Here is a 17,931-nt window from a genome sequence, read left to right as displayed (position 1 = left end):
AGGCAAACCGTTTTGCCATTTTTCTGTAACCCCGTTCAAAATTAAATCAGTATTGAAATACCTGCTTGAAGGACCTGTATGCAGCAGCAAAACAGAGGCTCCACTGCAGGCACAATGCTACAAAGACACATTGCCATCAACTGGTGATGGGGTTCCTGAATAGGGCCTTGCCAAATGGATCTTGAGATCCGCCTTTCCCTCCATGCACCTACCTAAGCAATGCTCAGCTTGTGCTGGGCTCCGCAGGGACATGGGACCCATGCTTGCCCAAAGGTGACTTTCTCATCAACAAAACCTGCAGTCTCAAGGAGTACACAGAGCTGGCGGATGGTTGCATGGCCCTCGGGCTGTCCTTCAGCTTCTCAGCAGCATGGGCCTTGCAACCCATTTGGACACATCCTCTGCTGGATCACACGGTCTTTGCTACATTGGGAGTGGCTAGAAACTGCAGAGCTGTTTTGGGCAATGTTAGGCAGAGGTTCTGGACCCCCAGGGTCACTCCTATCCTTTTGGAGCACCTCTCTCTGCAAGAGGCCCTGGAGATCTTCCATCTCTTCTGTCTCTGCTGAGCAAGGTCTTCTGGCCACAAGATTGGGTTGTGCAGCTAATAGGATCCAGATGCTTGGTAAGTCCCACCCCATTGGAGGAACATGAACATTTAGCCAATGGGTGCAGTGTTGAGGTGCTTGGTACCTCTACTTGGAGTGGCAGAACCCAGTCACCATTACCATGTGGGACCCTCCTACCAGAAAGCTCTCTCCATTCAAACGGCCTGCTCCCTTCTCAAATCAATGTGAAGGGCTGGGTGGCTGGGGACACCTGAGCAATCTGTGGCAGTTGTGGTTTCACTCTATGTAGAGATCTACACAACCTCCCATGCCATAGGAAGGGAATCCCCATAGTGCTGGTTCTACCTCCTGCCCCCACAAGATGCAATAAGTTGGTGTTACAACCCTCATCTAGAGCTGGGACCTGAAGGAGATTGACCAAAGTCACTCAGGAAATATAGTGCTAAGGTTCAAAGTATATAACCAAAGCCACAGTATAGCATCTGATCTCCTTTCCCTTGGTTCTTCTTGAAGACCTCCAACAAAAACAAACAAACAAAAAGGTGGAGGCATTAAAATTCCTAGACCAAAGTTCCCATTTCATGAGATGCAAGAATTACTCTCAAACCAAGAAGTCATGAAATTACATGCAAGATCTTTTGTGCTCTTCATCTCTCCTAGCACCAAAAACACTCACTGCCTGATCAGTCCCAAACTTGAATGCTTTCCGTGATGGTCCTTCTCTAAGTAGTAAACTGGACTAGAGACTCCTGAGATCCTTTCCAGCCAACTCTTCAGATATCTGACATGGGAATTTCTCTTATACTTGCTCCACTTGCCTTCACAGCCATGTCCTCCCATCAGTCATTTGATCCATCAGCAGTGTATCTCCCAATTAAAATTCACAAGCCTCTCTTCCCTGGGAGCATCTTTTCCGAGCAAAGCTTTGCACGCATGGGGAGACACTGGCACCATGTCTTCTCTGTCTCAGACCTTTTCCAGCCACTGTTGGGAGCTTCCTTAGGAAGGAGTAGGCTAGGGATCACATGTCAAAGGAAGATCTACATCTCATGAGTGATGATTTGCTGTCCCACAAGCTCCGTTCCTATGCCACAGCTGAGGGCTTTAGGGTTGCTCTCCCCACTGTTCTCTCCGTGTGTTGAGGACCCAGGTGCTAAGCTCCTCCCGAAGCAGCAGCTACTTCACAAACCACCCAGGAGCAACTTGCCATAATGAAACAGAACCATCCCCAGGAGCCCACAGTACAGCTTGCTGAGGGAAAGACTTGCAAGATTGGATTATTTCCTCAGATTTGTCAAGTTGTCTGTGAAATTTTCAACTCTGAGCAGATGTTCAACAGATTTCCTGTGCCACCTTGCCCTCTTTGGGAGCACAGTGAAACCAAAGCCCCATCTTCCTCTGAACTCTCTTCTCCCAGAGAGGATTCCTGGGCCCTTTCTTAAGTCCAGAGTTTCCACTTCTTGATATGTGTTCTCTCTGCTACAGAGAACATGAACACATGGTCTTTCCCAGAGACAGGACCTCCAGCTCTGCTTGATCTCAGCAGGTTTGGCTTCCCTAGAGCTAGAACTTCATCATCCAGACATCTCTACTCATCCAGACTCATCTCAGAGCCGTGCCTCAGCAAGACTATGAAGCCCACCAGGTGGAAAATAGCTCCTTGACCCACTCTAATGTATCCTGTGAGACCAGCAGTCCTGTGGCAGTGTGGAGCAGGACCATGCAAATAAAGGAGAGCTTGAGGCTCTCCAGTCTCAAGGCTTCTGGCAAACCTTGAGCCAAGGGACCCTCTTGGTCACATCTTAGTTTATTTCTGGCTCACCCCACTGATGGTGGGATGAATTGGGGAACTGTCAGCTCTTCCCATCAGTCCTGGGGTTTGGGAATAGACAGTGCCCTGGGGTCACCACAGTGCCCACTTGCATCCTGTGCCCATACAAGACAGGAACATTTGGCCCTGTCCTACCAGCCTTCTGAGCCCATATAGGCAGAAACATGCAAGTCTTGCCACTTTGTCCCCTGCACCCTAACCCCTTATCCATGTGAGACACAGACCTGCACAACCTCAACTCAGCAGTCGCATGGCCCCATCTCCACACAGGTGGTGGCATGCATAACCCACACAGAGGCAGAGACCTACACAGCCACATCTCCCCCTATCCCCAGCACAGGTGGGGGATGTCCCCCCAGCCCTTGTCCCTCATGCAAGTGGGGACAGGCCTGAATGCATCCTCCTCCCACCCATGTGTGACCCCACCCCTCCAGCTCCTGGATACCCCTATCCTCTCCCCCCCTATCCCCAAAAACCCCCACACAGGGGGCAAAACTCACCCCACCAACAGACACGCGTGTCCCAAGCCCTCAGCACAGGGAGGCACTCGCACAGCCCCTCCTAGGGCAGCCAAGAACAGCGCGGGGACCCCCCACCCTCCAAGCAGACGGCGCCCCGCGTGGCCCGGGACCCCACTAGGACACGCGTGGGGCTCATGCCGTGCGCGCTCTTTCCCCGCTCCCTCCCTGCGATCGCGGCGGCGCGACGGGCACTCACCGGCGCGGCGGGCGCAGTGCGACGGGGCGGGCCGCGCCGCCGTTTACATGGGGCTCCGCGCCCGCCGCCGCCGCCTATAAGAGCGCGGAGCGGCGCGGCCGGGGCCGCCCGAGCCTCCCCGGGGCCGCCCGAGCCTCCCCGCCGCCGCTGCCCGCAGGTGAGAGCCGCCCGCAGCCCCTCCGTCCCTCCCCGCGCCGCTCCGGCGGCCGCGGCTCGCCCGGCGACGTGGCCCCGCACCGCTCGCTCCCGCGGGGACAGCAGGCGGGCTGAGGCCAGCCAGGTTGGCCGCTGGATCCGTGGTTTCCCGCCCGGAATAGCCGGAGCAGCGGTTCCCAGATGTTGCACAACAGCCCTGGATACTCCCCGAAAATTCAGCTTGGGAGAAGGAAAGCAATTTTCCATGGTGGGCTCACATTTTTCAGTTCCCACATATTATTATCCACTTCAATTTACAGTGAAATTTTATAATTACACTCAGGGCAATTCCAGCTTGCTAATCTTTCCTTCTCCCCTTACATCTCATATGAAATTTGGGCAAAGAAATAATGAAGCTGATGATAGAATTGAAGCAATTACATCTTAACTTGTCCTAGGCTTAGCATGTTTGCTTATCTGTTCTCTTTCAGCAGGTCTGAGTGCTTGTGGCTGCATTTGCTGGGCTGGAGACCCTGCAGCTGGGCTTCAGCTCGATATTTTTTTACTGGGACCCAAAGACAACTTCTGATTTTCAGGTAATCCTAGAGAAAATAGTCCTTGAAGGTTAAATTTCCTTGTTCTTGGTTCCCCAGTGAGACAGCCCAGATAAACTCTAGCAGAATAACTTGAAACAAGACTTTTAAGTACATGAGAGCTCTGTTACTGAAGCAAAGGGTGTGGATAAGGTCAGCTCCGGATCAGTAGTGACCACTTTGGATGTCTAGTCTTCTGCTAAAACTGTTTCTTGTGATGATCTGAGCTCTCAGAAATCTTCTGCAAACAAATGTTGCTTTATGGGTTGGAGAGTGAGTTCAGCTGTACAGGTCCGATTATTTTCAGATGCTTATTATATTCTTCACTGGCTTCTAAGCATTTGGGACTTTCTATTTTGTGTCCGAAGCATTTGGGGTTGGATCTTAGCTAAAAAAAATGCAATCATTCTTGTGTGCAGAAAATGAGAATGAAACCAATTCCTCCATGTCGGCAAACTATGAAATTATGTCTGGTCATGAGTCATATTAACTGTATCATCCTCTAGCTTTTGAAGACTTCCCAGGTTAGTCTCATGTGGAGATGCTATTAAATAAGCAAAACGAAAGGGCTTAATGTGCAATTGGTTCTGGCAGAAAAGATCCAAGGCAGAAATGGAGCAGTCTTGTAATTGCTGTAACTTAAGTGTTGCTGGGAATTCTATCTGGGAATCAATCAGATGCTGAGTCTGCCATCTGATCTTATGTAACTCAGTCTCCTCATAGCTTTGATATTTGTTCCTGATGCTCATAGTCTACCGAGAAGCCTTGCTTCCTTGGGCCCATATCCACGGTGCATTGCTTCTACGTAGAAACGGTCCAACTGCTTCCTCAAAAACTCCTCCCAAATCATTGCAGGGTCAGAGGGGGCAGCTTCTTTCAAGAAAGGGAAGAGGGTGCAGGTGATAAGCTTTGTTCTACCCAAGGATGGCCAGGGGCTGGGATAATTCTGCTGCTGTGAAGTCGGTGTTCTCAGTAGCTCATGACTGTTGGGGAAAAAAGTCTGCGTGTGCCAGCGTGGAGGAGCAGTGGTTGCTGGCTTGAGACTTCCTCTAAGGGTACACTGCAAAACGGAAAGCCCTGCTTGCTTCTGCTGGAGGGAAAGGCCCAGTGCTGTCCAGGGAGGAGCTGCTCAACTGGTTTCTGGGCTTGGGCAGCTCCTCAAGCCACAGCAGAAGAGCAACCTGTGGTTCTCTCACATGTCTACAAGCCCTTCAGGCTGTCCAAGACCTGCCCCAGGCATCTCCTGTCCCCTGCTGCAAGGGCTTTGGGTGGCATGTTTCTCTGCTGTGCCGTATTTCATCATGTCATTCTCCTTGAAGTACTACATTTCCTTGTCCCTCTGAGGGGCTTGGTGATGAACTTTCCACAGCTGGTTGTTCCAGATCTGAGGTGGGCTGGAGGTCATTGGGGTTGGAGACCCCCTGAGGCTCCAAAGAACCCAGCAGGATAGCAGATAAAGCAAGCTGGGCCTCCTGTGACAACCTCTCTCACAGGCTCCTGGAGGTGCAGGATGACTCTCTTTGATGGCGTCTACCCCTTCTACCCTCAGCAGAGGAAGAGCTTTGTCTTCGATGTCAGCATCATCATAGTGATCATCGTCTTCCTAACGCTTGCTTGCAGCTTCCTCATCATCATCCCAGGCATCCGTGGACGAGCGGTGCGTGACCCTTCTCCCTGGAAAAACAAAACCAAAAACAAAAAAAAACCCCAATCCCCAAACGCCTAGTCTTCATATTTTGGAGCGATGAGAAGAGCTGCAGGTCCTCCACACACCGCAGCTGGGCTTTCACTGGCTGGGGGTAAGGTGGGAGGACAGCTGCGGCTCTTCATCCTTACCCGACGTCCCACCTCTCTCCCTGCAGAGGCTGTACTGGCTTATCCGGGTTCTCCTCAGCCTCGTCATTGGGGTGGTGATTGTCGGTAAGTGTTGCATAACTCTTTGAGGGTGGGCCCGTGCAAAGAAGTAAACTCCAGGGCAGGGTTTGTGCCTGGGAAGCATCGGTTTGTGATCACAGCCACGGCTGCTTGCAGGGTCTGCCCTACTCCCTCAATGCTGAGCAGGGCCTTAAGAGCACTTGGAGCTGCTCATGCCTGCCTTGAGAGGGCACTTGGTTCAGTTCAAAGGAGGCCAAGCTGCCCTGCTTAGATGGACTGTATCCTCCCAGCCACTGAGAGATGGAGCTGAGCTCTCCTCCTGAGCTACCTGTTACAGAGGGAGCACAGCTGAATAGCTCGGACAGCAGCCAGCCAAGGTTGGAGGCTGAGAGAAGCTTGGCAGTGATGTGGGGAGAGCAGGTTGAAACAAAATACGGGCAAGTTGGAGGGAAAGAAAGGATTCTCAAGGGAGTGAGACAGGAGGAGATGGTGAGGGAGAGTATTTGATTTAGTAGAAACCAAGAAATGTTTTGGGGTAAACGGGACTGATGGCAGAACCAATGAGGACCAGAGCGGGGACAGGGAACGTAGGTGAAAGATGAAGCAAGGGGAGAGAAAACAGTGGGTGAGGAGTAACCAGCCTTAACCCAAAGTCATCCAAACTCTATTGCTTTGAAGAATAGAAAGGGCAGACCATGACCAAATGTGTGACCCTAGCAGCAGCCACAGAGTGGCCACCCTCCATCTAAGAAGGTCCCCATGGTACGGAGGGAGCAACCAGAACTGCCGGGGAACATGGATCCAGGTTCCAGGCGATGAAGGAGGGGAGGTCACCGTTATGCTCCACAGCCTCAATCTGCTCAGCCCTGGAGAGCCATCCAGTGCCACTTTCATTACAAGGAATCAGTGAGGTGTTGCTTGGGTACACAGGAGGAATTGGTAGGCTTAAAGGCAAGGTCAGAATTTTTACCTGGCAGCAATGGGTCCCACACGGCTCTATAGTTGGAAAATGCTCCACCAGATCATAGGCGTGGAGGCAGCTGAATGCACAGCTGAACCCATTTTCAGGCAGGACTATAAGGCCACTTTCAGCCTGAGATCAACCTGAAACACCTTCACCAGCTCTGTTTGACAGTGATACTCACCAATCACTAATATCGAGCCCCGTTACTCACGAGCTTAATACTCAGCAACAAAACGCACCCCTGGTCCCAAGTCTCAGGAATGGGCTCCTTTCTGAGCTCTGTCCTTGCAGACCATGAAGAGTGCTGTGTGTGGAGGCTTCGAGGAAGTTCTGAAGAGGATTCCCAAGGAGGAATCTGATTGCGAGGGTCATCCCTGGGGATCTGAGCTTTCTCCAGGATTAGGGGAGTGGATGCTCTGTGAGAGGAGGATGTGAATTCTGTCAGAGCTTGAGGAGCTAGCTGAGGCATGTTATTGTGGCTGAGTCAGCTCTCCTGTCCTCCTTTCACTCCTTTGTAGTCCCATAGTGGGAAAACTGCAGTCTGTACTTGCCTGAAATCCCCCTTGAGCAGCCAAGGTCTGAGTCCAGCCCCTCTTCAGCTCCAACTTACTTTTCTTGGCAGCCGTCCAGTACACAAGGGACTGGGAAAGCGGCTGGGTGACAGCAAACACCTCCTACAAGTCCTTCAGCCGTGCCTCGGTGAATGCGGACATCGGGCTGCACGTCGGCCTGGCTGGGGTGAACATTACGCTTGTGGGTGAGTCTGATGTCCCTGTGTGGGTCATGAGGTGGCCATGATGTTGGGAGGTCTCCAAGACCTTTGTGGACTGCCTTGGTGGCACTGCCCTTGCTCCTGGCCCTCTGTTGTCATCAGAATGCCTGCGCTCCCCGGTGGCAACATTCAAACCAGAGGGCCACAGCAGGACCTTAGTCTTCCTCTTCTGTCAGGAAACCCAGTGAATCAGGTCAACGAGACCATCAAGTACAACGAGCACTTTGCCTGGAGCTTCGATGCAGATTATGACCGCAGCTACAGTGAAGGCCTGGAGAAGGGGCTGCCCAGTCCCATCCTCTACTTGGCAGAGAAGTTCACCTCACAAAGCCCCTGTGGTGTGCACAACCAGTATCGCATCTCTGGCCACTACGCATCAGCTGTTCTCTGGTGAGCCTTAATCTTCTGGTGTGGGCAGGGGCAATGCAAGGATAGGAGAAAGGTCCTGCTACCTTGTCTCTAAGCATCCAGAACTGGTGAGCAGAAAGTAATTGGAGTGGAGGAGCATCTTCAAGGTCTGTCCTCATAACTCCGGGATGAGCAGGCATTTGGGAGGGTGAGAGGGATGGTCTTGGTCCTCTCTGTAGGTCCCACTGGGGCTGTATATGACACAGAAGAGGCTGGAACATAGTGCAGCTTCTTTCCATGATGTGATGATCGTGTCATGGACACATCCCCATGGAAGGGAGTTGGAGCTGGTGTCTTTGGAAGCCTGGAGAAGCATCACATATTGCTATCAGGACCCCAGATTCCACATGGAAAATCTTACCTAGAGCATCCTAGTCCATGACACTTGTGCACTTCATCACTCGGTCCTCTCTTGTCTCCAGGGTGGCCTTTTGCACCTGGCTCATCTCCAACATTCTCTTCTCCATGCCTGCCCTCGTCTATGGAGGTTACATGGTCCTGGTCACAGGGACCTTCATGATCTTTTCATTGCTCTCCTTTTCCACTGTGAGGAACTCCCCGATGTGTGCCATCAAGTTTGGGCCTGCATCCCTTCACATAGCCTATGGAGGATCTTTCTGGCTCACACTAGTGGTTGGTAAGCACAGCAACCATGCCGCTCTTGGGGCATTAGAGTTAAAGCACTTTGCCCCACAGGAATGGAGTGAGACAGCTCAGGGTGTGCAGCCGCTTGAGCTCTGCAGGAATCAAGTCCCAGCCAGTGCCTTGGCAAAGCAAATCCCGGTGGATATGTGGAGAGGTCTAGCAGTGTGTGGAGCACTTTCTCTATCTAAAGGTGGTGGAAGGGAGTGGGGAACACATACCTATAAGTTTTATGATGCTCAACACAACAGTTGAAGCCACCATATATGGAGCAAGGCCATCTTCTATAAGGGAAGGTATTGTACCTTGTTGGGGGTCTGTCAGAGTAGGGATGTGGGATGGGGAACATGCCAGCATTCACCAGCAGGATAGGGAATGTGAGGCATGCTCACCGAGAGCATATTGTTTTCCAGGCTTGCTCTGTTTCGTGATTGGTGTCACTGTTGTCACACTGCACTTCTTCAGCTTGGATCTACTGAAAACTTTCTTTGATCTCCATGTGGATGACGCAGAGGAGTGCCAAGAGATGACTGAAGTGTATGTCAACCGTCGGATCACGGACAGTACACTGTCTCCTCCTCAGCCCTCCACACCCAGCCCTAAGAGTATCTAGGAGAAATTTCTTTCCCCAGTTAAACAGAGAAGGCCCAAGAGGGCAGAGCATAGACCTTTCTTGGTGTCCCCACAGAGACCCATCTCCTCAGTCAGCTGCCACCAAAATATGCACATATATTCTGTTGGGATGGCGACTTGCTGAGAAGTATCTCTGAAAGCTGAATTTCCCTGGTCATGCTGTCTGGACTTTGGCAAGAGTCTGTAACTGGAACAGCTCACAGCTCTGTAGCCTTCAGAGTGGAGCATTCGCCTAGGGATATCTGTGCCCAAAAGTGGTGTCCATTCCTGCTCCTCGCCCTGCCACAATGTGGTTCAATGAGCCTCCAGTGGTTGCTTCCCATATTAACAAACAAGCTCATGTTGAGACTTCTTCTGCAGTGTACCCAGGAGATCCAAAGAGCTGGGATAAACCTGCCCCAGCCTTCTTTCTCTGGCACTGATGTTTAGTGCAAACCTTTAGATCTACCTAGAAAAACCAGGCACAGACCTAAACTCTGTTAAGCTGGACACTGTATGATCTAGAGAAAGAAATCTGCTCCAGAAATGAGGCCTGAGTGAACACTTGGTGGAGGTTGTCAGGGGGAATGCAGCGATGTGGTGACTTTCATAAAATGCTTTCCCAACCTAAGCTTTATTACACAAGAAGAGTAGTCTAACACAGACCAAAAAAAAAAAAAAAAAAAAAAAAAAACCCTAGGAAAGGCAGAAAAAGGATGAATTAGCTTACATCTGCACAGCTGGAAAAAACCTGTGACATCCAGGCTCACCACAAAATCCAAGTCTGATGCCACAAGTTAGATCAGATCTGCTTATAGACAGGGTAAGAAATGAAGTGCAGAAAGTCTTGTAAATAAATAAAAGATGGGTTTGGGGATCAGGCTTGCTAAGGCTGTATTTCCAGCAGATACAGGGAGACTGCCATAGCTGAATGTTTGATACCTGGGCAGCTTTAGTCCACTTAATTGTAAGACATAACTACTTTTTCTCTTCTATCAGAGGGAAAGAAAACAGCTCTTGTTAAATTGAACTACTTATTTCTTTCACACAATATTTGTGTTGCATTAATTTGATTTGTTGTGGTTGAGAATTATTGTTTTTAATCTTTTTTTTTTTCAAAATTGCATTTTTGAAATACTATGGGCTTTTCTGGAATAGTTTCTTGAATGGCTGTTCAGGGGCTTGTCTGCAGATGGCCGCTTGTGAGCTCCAAGGAGGAGCATCTTTCCCTTGGGTGAAGCTACCTTGGCAGAAGTGCCTCCAAGAAGGGGCTAGATTTATCGGCACCTACCAAGGTAGATCCTTGAACCATGTTCTCTATAGGAACAACACACCACACTGATGTGAGAGAGCCTGAAAGTACACTTAAATTTATCAAAGGAGCAAGACAAAAGCCATAAAGTTAAAGGAACAGAACTTGCAGTGGGTTGACTCCCCTGGGAGGGAAGATTCTCACTTGAGCCTTCACAGGCCAGACCTGGGTGCCTTGCTAGAAGGTGCTATTCCAAACGCAAGCTATTAGAAATGATATGGGGCAGATCCCATACCCTGAAACCACTGGGAAGCTACTATAGGGAACTGAGGTGTTTTCCATTTTTCTACCTCCACATCTGGAGCTCTATCCCTCCCCAGCCTCATCTCTTGCCTTTAGGAATGATTTTGCCCCCAGAAACTGGCAGCGTCCTTACTGGAAGAAAAGCTCTGGCTTGTTACATGTGCCATACAGAGGCATGAACCCAAATATAGGAAAAATACATAAAACTGGATTAATCCAGGGCACTTCCATCACCCTCATGAGAGCCAGCTCTCTATGTGTCTGGCTGACTTGCCAAGAAACATGTGAAGGGATTTCTGCAGCTCAATACGCATGGGGCCAGATGAGGAAACCATGGGGCAATGCAGAGACCCCTGCACATATTGTACTGCTCATGGAGAAATGTATTTTCCCGCGACAGCCTGGTGAGGTCAGAACAGCAAGATCCAGTTGTCTTGGGTATGAAAATGGGACCATAGCCCCCCAAAAGCAGATTTACAGCATGTCCAGGCAGAGGACTTCTTCCCTTGCGGCCTGGAGGCCTTCTTCCCTTGCGGTCTGGAGCCTCCTCAGATGCTTGCAGGCTGCTGGTTGCCTGTTCGCCCCATGCAGGCCTGCTGCTGACTCAGGCAGGCAGCCCTGGCACGTTTCTGAGGGCCTGCTGCTCTGCCAGCTCCCGTGGCGCGCTCGGGATCTTGGCACTGCTCTTCCAGCTTCTTTGTGGCAGTTGCGCTTGACCTCCTTTCCCAGCAACGCCTGTGCTTTGCTTTCTCCACGCCCTTGAGCTGATCTCACAGCGTGTGGTTCAGGACTGGCCCACATCCCTCCGCGGGTTTTCATTAGTTCCCCCTGAGACAGGACTGAAAAATGAAGTGCAGCGTAGCAGCAGGAGGCCTCCAGCAGCGCCCAACCCACTGAGGTGCCAACAAGAGCAAGGCCACCTCCTTTTCTGAGCCTCAGTTTTCTCCTTCCTGCCCTTGTGCTCCCTTCTGCACTGCCCAGTGCTGCTACACCAGGGCCCCTCAAGGACCTCCTTTCAAGTGGAGGTGGCCACATGTGGCTGAGGGATGTACCTGCGTGAGACCCACTGCATGTGGCCTCGTCTTTCTCAGTCCGACACTGATAGAGGAGAAAGAGGCTATTGATAAGAAGCACCCAACACCCTATCTCCAGCAGTGACCATCCAAGTGATGAGGCTGGGAACCAGCCCTGTTTGTTTCATGGGTGTCTGTGAACATCAGAGGCCCTGAGGAGCTTATGGGAGCTGCTGTGCAGACTGCAAGGACCGAGAGACTTGGTGTTTGAGAGAGTTTCCCTGGAGGGTGTTACATAGTTAAGCAACTTTCTCTTTGGCTCAGGGATGATTATGTCTTCATTATAGCAGCTTATTGACATGCAGTGACAGCTGTGCTTATACGGACCCTAAGCAGTGCTGCTGTAGGACTTACCTGCATCCAACACAGATTCCAGCTCATTTTCCTGGCTGGACTGAACTGTTTTGGACAACAAGACATTAAATAATTGCCAATAAATCCCTGGCTCTCAGCCCAGGCTGCTTCTGGCCTGGCACTGCCCAGATCCAACCTGTCTGCTTGAGGGCATCTGGCACCTAACCAAAGCCGCTATGCTGGTCAATGGGGCAAGCATCGTGGGCGTCTTGGAGAGCGGACTGGAGCTCGATGAGGATTATGGTCCCCCACAAAACTGGTGGCACTTGTCACCCCAGGGCACTGTGACATTTACTAAGCACCAGAGCTAACCCTCCCCTTCCCCCGAGCTGGGCTGCGAAAGGAGAAACATGCTTGGGAAAGATAGGGGCTAGGTTGGTAGAACTTCATTTTTCCCCATTGAAAATAAAAGAAGTGGCAAAATTAAAAAAATATTGTTAGTGTCTGGTCTGATTCATCAGCAGGCTGAGGCTGAAGCCTCTCGGCACACACCTTTGGGAGTAACAAAACTGAGATCTCCCAAGTCCCAGGAGTTCAACCCCATTTTTAAACGACTGTTGATGAGAGTGAGGTCCCCTTTGAAGACTCCCATCTGGAGTGGGATGGGGCAGGCTGCTGTACCTGAGCACCTCCGCAGAGGACCTCCTATGGTGTGATCCCTCTGCAAACCTTCCTGCGGAGGTGCTCCCACCAAAGGGCCCTCATGCCCAAGGTCACCCCAGGAGCTAATTCCCCACCATGCCCAGCCTGCTTTTGCTCACCTGGCAATGCTTCAGTACTCCATTTACCATGTGTTATCTCGACCACATAGCCCAGCCTTAGCCAAATGGACCATGCCTGGACATAAAAGAGCTCTGCCAGGCAGTTTTTCCCTGTCCTGTTGCTGCCAGGCCAAAGGAAGGCAGCATTCCAGGTCTCAGAAGTCCATCTTCTTTATAGACAAAAGAAAGACGAGGCCCAATTTATTTCACTGAGATAGAGGGGAAAATATGTAAGTACAAAACAGAAGAAAGAAAAAAAGAAGAAAGAAAAAGAAGAAAAAAGAAGAAAAAAACACAAGATTTTGCAAGATCTGCACAGAATTAAAGGTTTGCAGACCTGAAACATCCCTCCATCTTCCCTCCCTCCCTTGGCCCAAATGGCCAAGACAAAACTTAGCATCTGGCAAGCTGGAGTGAGGGGCTGCAGCCAGCCTGCACATGCACCTCATTCCTCACAGCACAGTTAAGCTTGCACAGTTAAGCAGGATGAAATCAAGCCTTCCGGACAGAGCACGATGCCCACCTCTTGTTGATTAGTCCATACACTCTCTGAGGCACTATAGCACGTCTGCTCCCTTCTTCCGCTCTTGTTCTTGCTTGCTGAAACATTGTCTTTCAAAGGGGTTGCAAGACACTGGTGACCCGTGGCTTGTGATGGCCTGTTCTGGTGATCTTTGATGTGTGAGTCTGCATCCTGAGTCTTGCGCAGAGCCCAGAGAAGGGAACAAGGTGACTGTTACTCTGCTCCCAGCCCTTTGCAGGGTGAACAGACCGTTCAGTGATCCTCTGAGGTATGGCTTTGCAAATTCCTAGGCTGCTCTTCGGTTGTCCCTCTGATTTCTAGGTGTTTTTGAGCACTGTGAGAAGTAAGGACCCAAACCCAAGCACGTGACTGTGCCCAGTGTCCAGCCCAATGCACCTCTGACCTGCTGCCTGTGTTGAACCTGAGGTGTGGGATCCTAGACTGGTTTGAAATCCAGATGCCTCCAAGATCTGGCACCTTCAATATCCCACTGCGTCATTGCCCTTCTTGCCATTCTACCCTTCATCATGCACCAAGAGGAAACCCTGCACATGGGACATCCTGGTGGCCACAGGGCCCAGCTCTGTTCACTTGTCCTGCCTGCTGATAAGAAGAGATCCCTGGACAGATTCCCCTGACTACTCAGAGGCCTCTGGAGTCGGAGTGCTCTCGGAGGGCTGTGTTGGATCATTTTTATGCTTATTTCTAATTTCTTTTTTTTTTTTTTCAGACTCTGCATCTCAGGGAGGACTTTCAGTGTTTGTGGGAGATGGAGTAAGTGGAAGAGCAGTAGCCTGGTGGCTGTGACTGGGCAGGCAGGAATAGAGCAAGGATACAGTACACCAAAAATTCTCATGGCTGATGGTGAATTGAATAGCAAGAATAAAATGAGGGAAAACTGTTGTTTTCAAGACCTTTCCAAGCTTGCATACCATCAGCAGCCAGACTGTCTGACCATTTGAGCTCTTTTGGGGGGTTTGAGGGCTAGTTCTTGAGTTTGGGCCTCCTGCCAGTCCCAGCGGTCATTGCCTTGTGCCAGGGGCATGTGGCGCCGAGCTGCGACAGCAGCAGGGCAAGGATGAGCTGGGACCATGCCCCTGCACCGTGGCCAAAGGGGCAGAAGGAAAGCGGGGCTTTCTTGGGCCTTATTCTCCCTTCAATGCCCTCCCACATCTGGACCTTAGAGCTTGGTGACTGTCACCTCACAAAGTTCGCTCAAAGGGACCGTCAGCATTTCTTGCTCAGAAGCGCTGGCATCAGTTGGCAAGTGGGACTTCTCCCACCCTTCTGCTGCTTCTCCCTTTCCATCCGTGTCATCCAGGTTGAAGAGAAGTTTCAGCTTCTCCGGATGCACGGAATTGAGGACGATGACACCCAGCCCCAGCAGGAGGCACAGCAGCCCTGCAACACAACGTGGACACATTCATCACCAAGTGCCCCTAACTCTCTGCACAACCTTCCCCTGGTCCTAGCCTCATCCAAAGGAAGATCTAGGGATCCTCCTTGGGATCCTAGGATGGGGATTCTCCTTTGGATCCTAGGATGAGCCCTAGCCTCATCCAAACGAGGATCTGGGGTTGGGAAGCCAGTGGGCATGTGGCATCATAGCAGAGGTCAAGGGCTGTGGTTAGTTCCCTCCATCTGGTGCTTGCAAGGCCCCAAACAGACGCTGTGGCTAGTTTGGTTTCTGCAGTACAGGAAAGAAGTCAAAAAACTCCAGAAGAGGGCCAAGATGGTTAGGGCTGGAGTCTACTGTGTGTGGAGAGGAGCCAGAATTATTCAGCCTGGAAAAAAAAGAATTCAGTGGGATCTGATTGCTGTCTTCTGCTATTAGAAAAGAGTTGGTCTCTTTTGAAAAGTGCAGTGAAAAGGTGAAAAGCAACAGTGTAAGCTGTAATGCAGGAAATTTCAGTTTGATTTAAGGAAAAATATGATCTCCAAGGGTGGGACAGCCATGGGGAAGGTCCTGTAAAGTAGACTGAATTTCCAGCCAGTGGGGATGATCAGCAACCAACAAGACAAGGCCCTGAACAGAGTTTCCTCATGAGGAATATGGAAAAGACTTCAACACAATCAGTTCCTGAGATCACTTTTGGAGGGGAATAGGTGCTGTGGGACAGTGCAGCACTGCTACAGGAAAGGAGAAAAGCAGCCCTGTGTGCAAGCTGAGCACCCACCTGTAGTTAAAGTCAGCCAAAAGGATCCGCCATAAGCTGTTTTCAGGGAAGCTGGGCCAAACTGGATGGGACAATTCGGAGTGTTCCTCACAGTGAAGAGGAAGAACAATGAGAAGAGCATCAGGGCTGCAGTGAGCAGGAGCATGTAGCCACCATAGAGCAGAATGGGCATGGAGAAGAGCAAGGTGGCAAGGACCCATGTGCAAAAGGCCATCCTGAAAAGCAACACAAAACAAAAAATATCACAAGCCAATCTTTGAACAGCCTCTTATCAGTCCAGCCTGCTCTCCAATACTCCACATCCCGCATCCCAGAGGAAATCCCCATGGCAGTCCTAGCAGGGCACTGCCTCTTCAGCAGGATGGCTTGGGAGAGGACTTTGCATCGTAATACCCAAACAATACATCTCTATTTTTTTCCTTCAGGGTAGAGAACATAAATAATGACTCCAGGGCAGGCAACCAGGTCAGGCTAAGCCTTGTCAACCCTAGCTCTGTGAAAGAGCTGATCCTCATGACTTTGGCATGATCTTACTGGACAGAAAGTGAACCCCTCATGCACTCTCTGTTCTACTCTCCCCTTTCTTCTTCGGTACCCTCAGCAAGCAGAGAGCTCTCGCTCTGCCTTACCACAGTGTGAGGGATGCGTAGCGGCCAGAGATGCGATACGGGTTGTGCACACCACAGGGGCTTTGTGAGGTGAACTTCTCTGCCACGTAGAGGATGGGACTGGGCAGCCCCTTCTCCAGGCCTTCACTGTAGCTGCGGTCATAATCTGCATCGAAGCTCCAGGCAAAGTGCTCGTTGTAGTTGATGGTCTCGTTGACCTGATTCACTGGGTTTCCTGACAGAGGAGGAAGACTAATGTCTTGGACGCAGCTCTGAAATCTGTTGGTGACTTGGGGGACATTGCTGCCAAGCTTGTCCCATATCACCTCCTGTTGCAAAAGGCACTCACCCACGAACGTGATGTTCACCCCTGCCAGGCCAATGTGCAACCCAATGTCTGCATTCACCATAGCACGGCTGAAGGACTTGTAGGAGGTGTTTGCTGTCACCCAGCCATTCTCCCAGTCTCTGGTGAACTGTATCGCTGTGAAGACTGCAAGGGTTAGTTATGGTCTGGTGGCAAGACATTTAGTGACAATATATTCTGGAAGAACCTGCTGTGACTGTCACCATGGCTTGAATTTCAACTACCTCATCCCAAGGGCTAGATCTGAGTTGTGAGCCCTGAAGACCCCCGATGTATGGCAGAAACCACAGTTCTTGCATGTCTTTCCCCATCACTAACCATGAGCTGTATCCCAGAGAGAGAAACTGGAGCTCTTCCTCCCCAGGTCCAGCTCAGCCTCAGGTGCTAGAAACAACGAGGCTGGTGTGCAGATACTGGTCCTTTTCCAAACAACATTTTTGGGTCACCTGACAGAGAACAGGGGCTTTCCGTGAGTTCCCAGAGGTGATATTTGCATCTGACCAGCCTTTGTAGAGGAGATATTTGACAGTGTTTTTTGCACATACATTACCACCAAATGCCTGCACTTCCTACTGCTTGCTGACTATCCTGCTGGACCAGGTTCTGGGCAAAGAAAAGCGTTGGTCTTCTCTGCGAGCTAGTCCTGAGTGCTAGCTCAGCACTCAGCAGCTGTTCCTCCTCCCAGTTCCCTCCTCTCTCCTCTGCATCTTGGTTGTCCTTGTGCTTCCCCGTCTGTCTGCCAGCTGCTCAGGGACCCATGCATTGCCCCCCTGTACTCACTGAGGACCACAGCTCCAATGAAGAGACCTGTTATTCCACGCAGTAACCAGAAGAACCGCTGCAAGGATTCACCAGAGAGCAAGGAGTTAGAGCTTGGGACCAGCTACCCTCATTCCTTGACCCTTGCTCCTACAGGTTGCTGCATAGTACCAAGAGGAGGAGCAAGGAAGTTCAGGTCAGCAGCGCAATGTGTGACCTGCAGCCTAGTACTGCTAAGTTAATATATCAGCTTCAAAACAAATATAATACTTCATTATCACTCTTCACAAAAAGTGAGTTTCATCTCAGGCAAAACCTTCCAAAGGGATTTTGGATCCCAGTCAGATTTGCCGATGCAGAACTCAACCCCAAGCATTTAGAAATGCCAGCTTGTGATAAAATGGACCTGCCCTGCTCCTGAGTCACCCCAGAAGCTCTGTAAGCCAGTGAGTCCTCACGGCTTGGGAGTCCCGTGGGGCAACCGGGTGCGGGAGGGAGGCACAGAGGAAACAGAGGGATCTAGGCAGAGCAAAAGAGTCCAAAAACATAAAACATAAAACATAAAACATAAAACATAAAACATAAAACATAAAACATAAAACATAAAACATAAAACATAAAACATAAAACATAAAA

The 17,931-nt window shown here is 50.6% G+C and overlaps 2 protein-coding genes across 2 annotated transcripts in view; one reads left to right on the top strand and one right to left on the bottom strand.

Moving 5' to 3' along the window:
- Positions 1–3,805: 3,805 nt before the first annotated feature.
- DUOXA2 (dual oxidase maturation factor 2) lies at positions 3,806–9,171 on the top strand. The gene is made up of 7 exons (XM_026043942.1): positions 3,806–3,848; positions 5,339–5,502; positions 5,708–5,765; positions 7,307–7,441; positions 7,633–7,846; positions 8,287–8,501; positions 8,920–9,171. The coding sequence occupies exons 2-7, from the start codon at positions 5,356–5,358 to the stop codon at positions 9,117–9,119; spliced, it is 969 nt and encodes a 322-aa protein (XP_025899727.1). The 5' UTR covers positions 3,806–3,848; positions 5,339–5,355; the 3' UTR covers positions 9,120–9,171.
- A 5,393-nt stretch (positions 9,172–14,564) lies between these two features.
- LOC112951284 (dual oxidase maturation factor 1-like) overlaps positions 14,565–17,931 on the bottom strand; it is a 4,342-nt gene continuing 975 nt past the window's right edge. Inside the window, exons 2-6 of the mRNA XM_026043943.1 lie at positions 17,317–17,374; positions 16,519–16,653; positions 16,191–16,404; positions 15,562–15,776; positions 14,565–14,785 (exon numbers count right to left, since the gene is read on the bottom strand). Coding sequence (XP_025899728.1) covers positions 14,565–14,785; positions 15,562–15,776; positions 16,191–16,404; positions 16,519–16,653; positions 17,317–17,374 — 843 coding nt within the window. The remainder of the gene's footprint in view (positions 14,786–15,561; positions 15,777–16,190; positions 16,405–16,518; positions 16,654–17,316; positions 17,375–17,931) is intronic.

Source organism: Nothoprocta perdicaria, unplaced genomic scaffold, assembly GCF_003342845.1.
Source record: "Nothoprocta perdicaria isolate Ctin4 unplaced genomic scaffold, notPer1 scaffold_342, whole genome shotgun sequence".
In the NCBI taxonomy this organism is placed as follows: Eukaryota; Metazoa; Chordata; class Aves; order Tinamiformes; family Tinamidae; genus Nothoprocta; species Nothoprocta perdicaria.
The sequence above is the reverse complement of the archived record's forward strand: the minus strand, read 5'-3'. Positions and strand labels throughout refer to the sequence as shown.

Excerpts from the sequence above, each read along its gene's own strand:
- DUOXA2 (XM_026043942.1), top strand. The coding sequence starts at position 5,356 with ATGACTCTCTTTGATGGCGTCTACCCCTTCTACCCTCAGCAGAGGAAG. Across the intron at positions 7,847-8,286 it reads TACGCATCAGCTGTTCTCTG|GGTGGCCTTTTGCACCTGGC; the intron begins GTGAGCCTTAAT and ends TCTTGTCTCCAG. Across the intron at positions 8,502-8,919 it reads CTGGCTCACACTAGTGGTTG|GCTTGCTCTGTTTCGTGATT; the intron begins GTAAGCACAGCA and ends ATTGTTTTCCAG.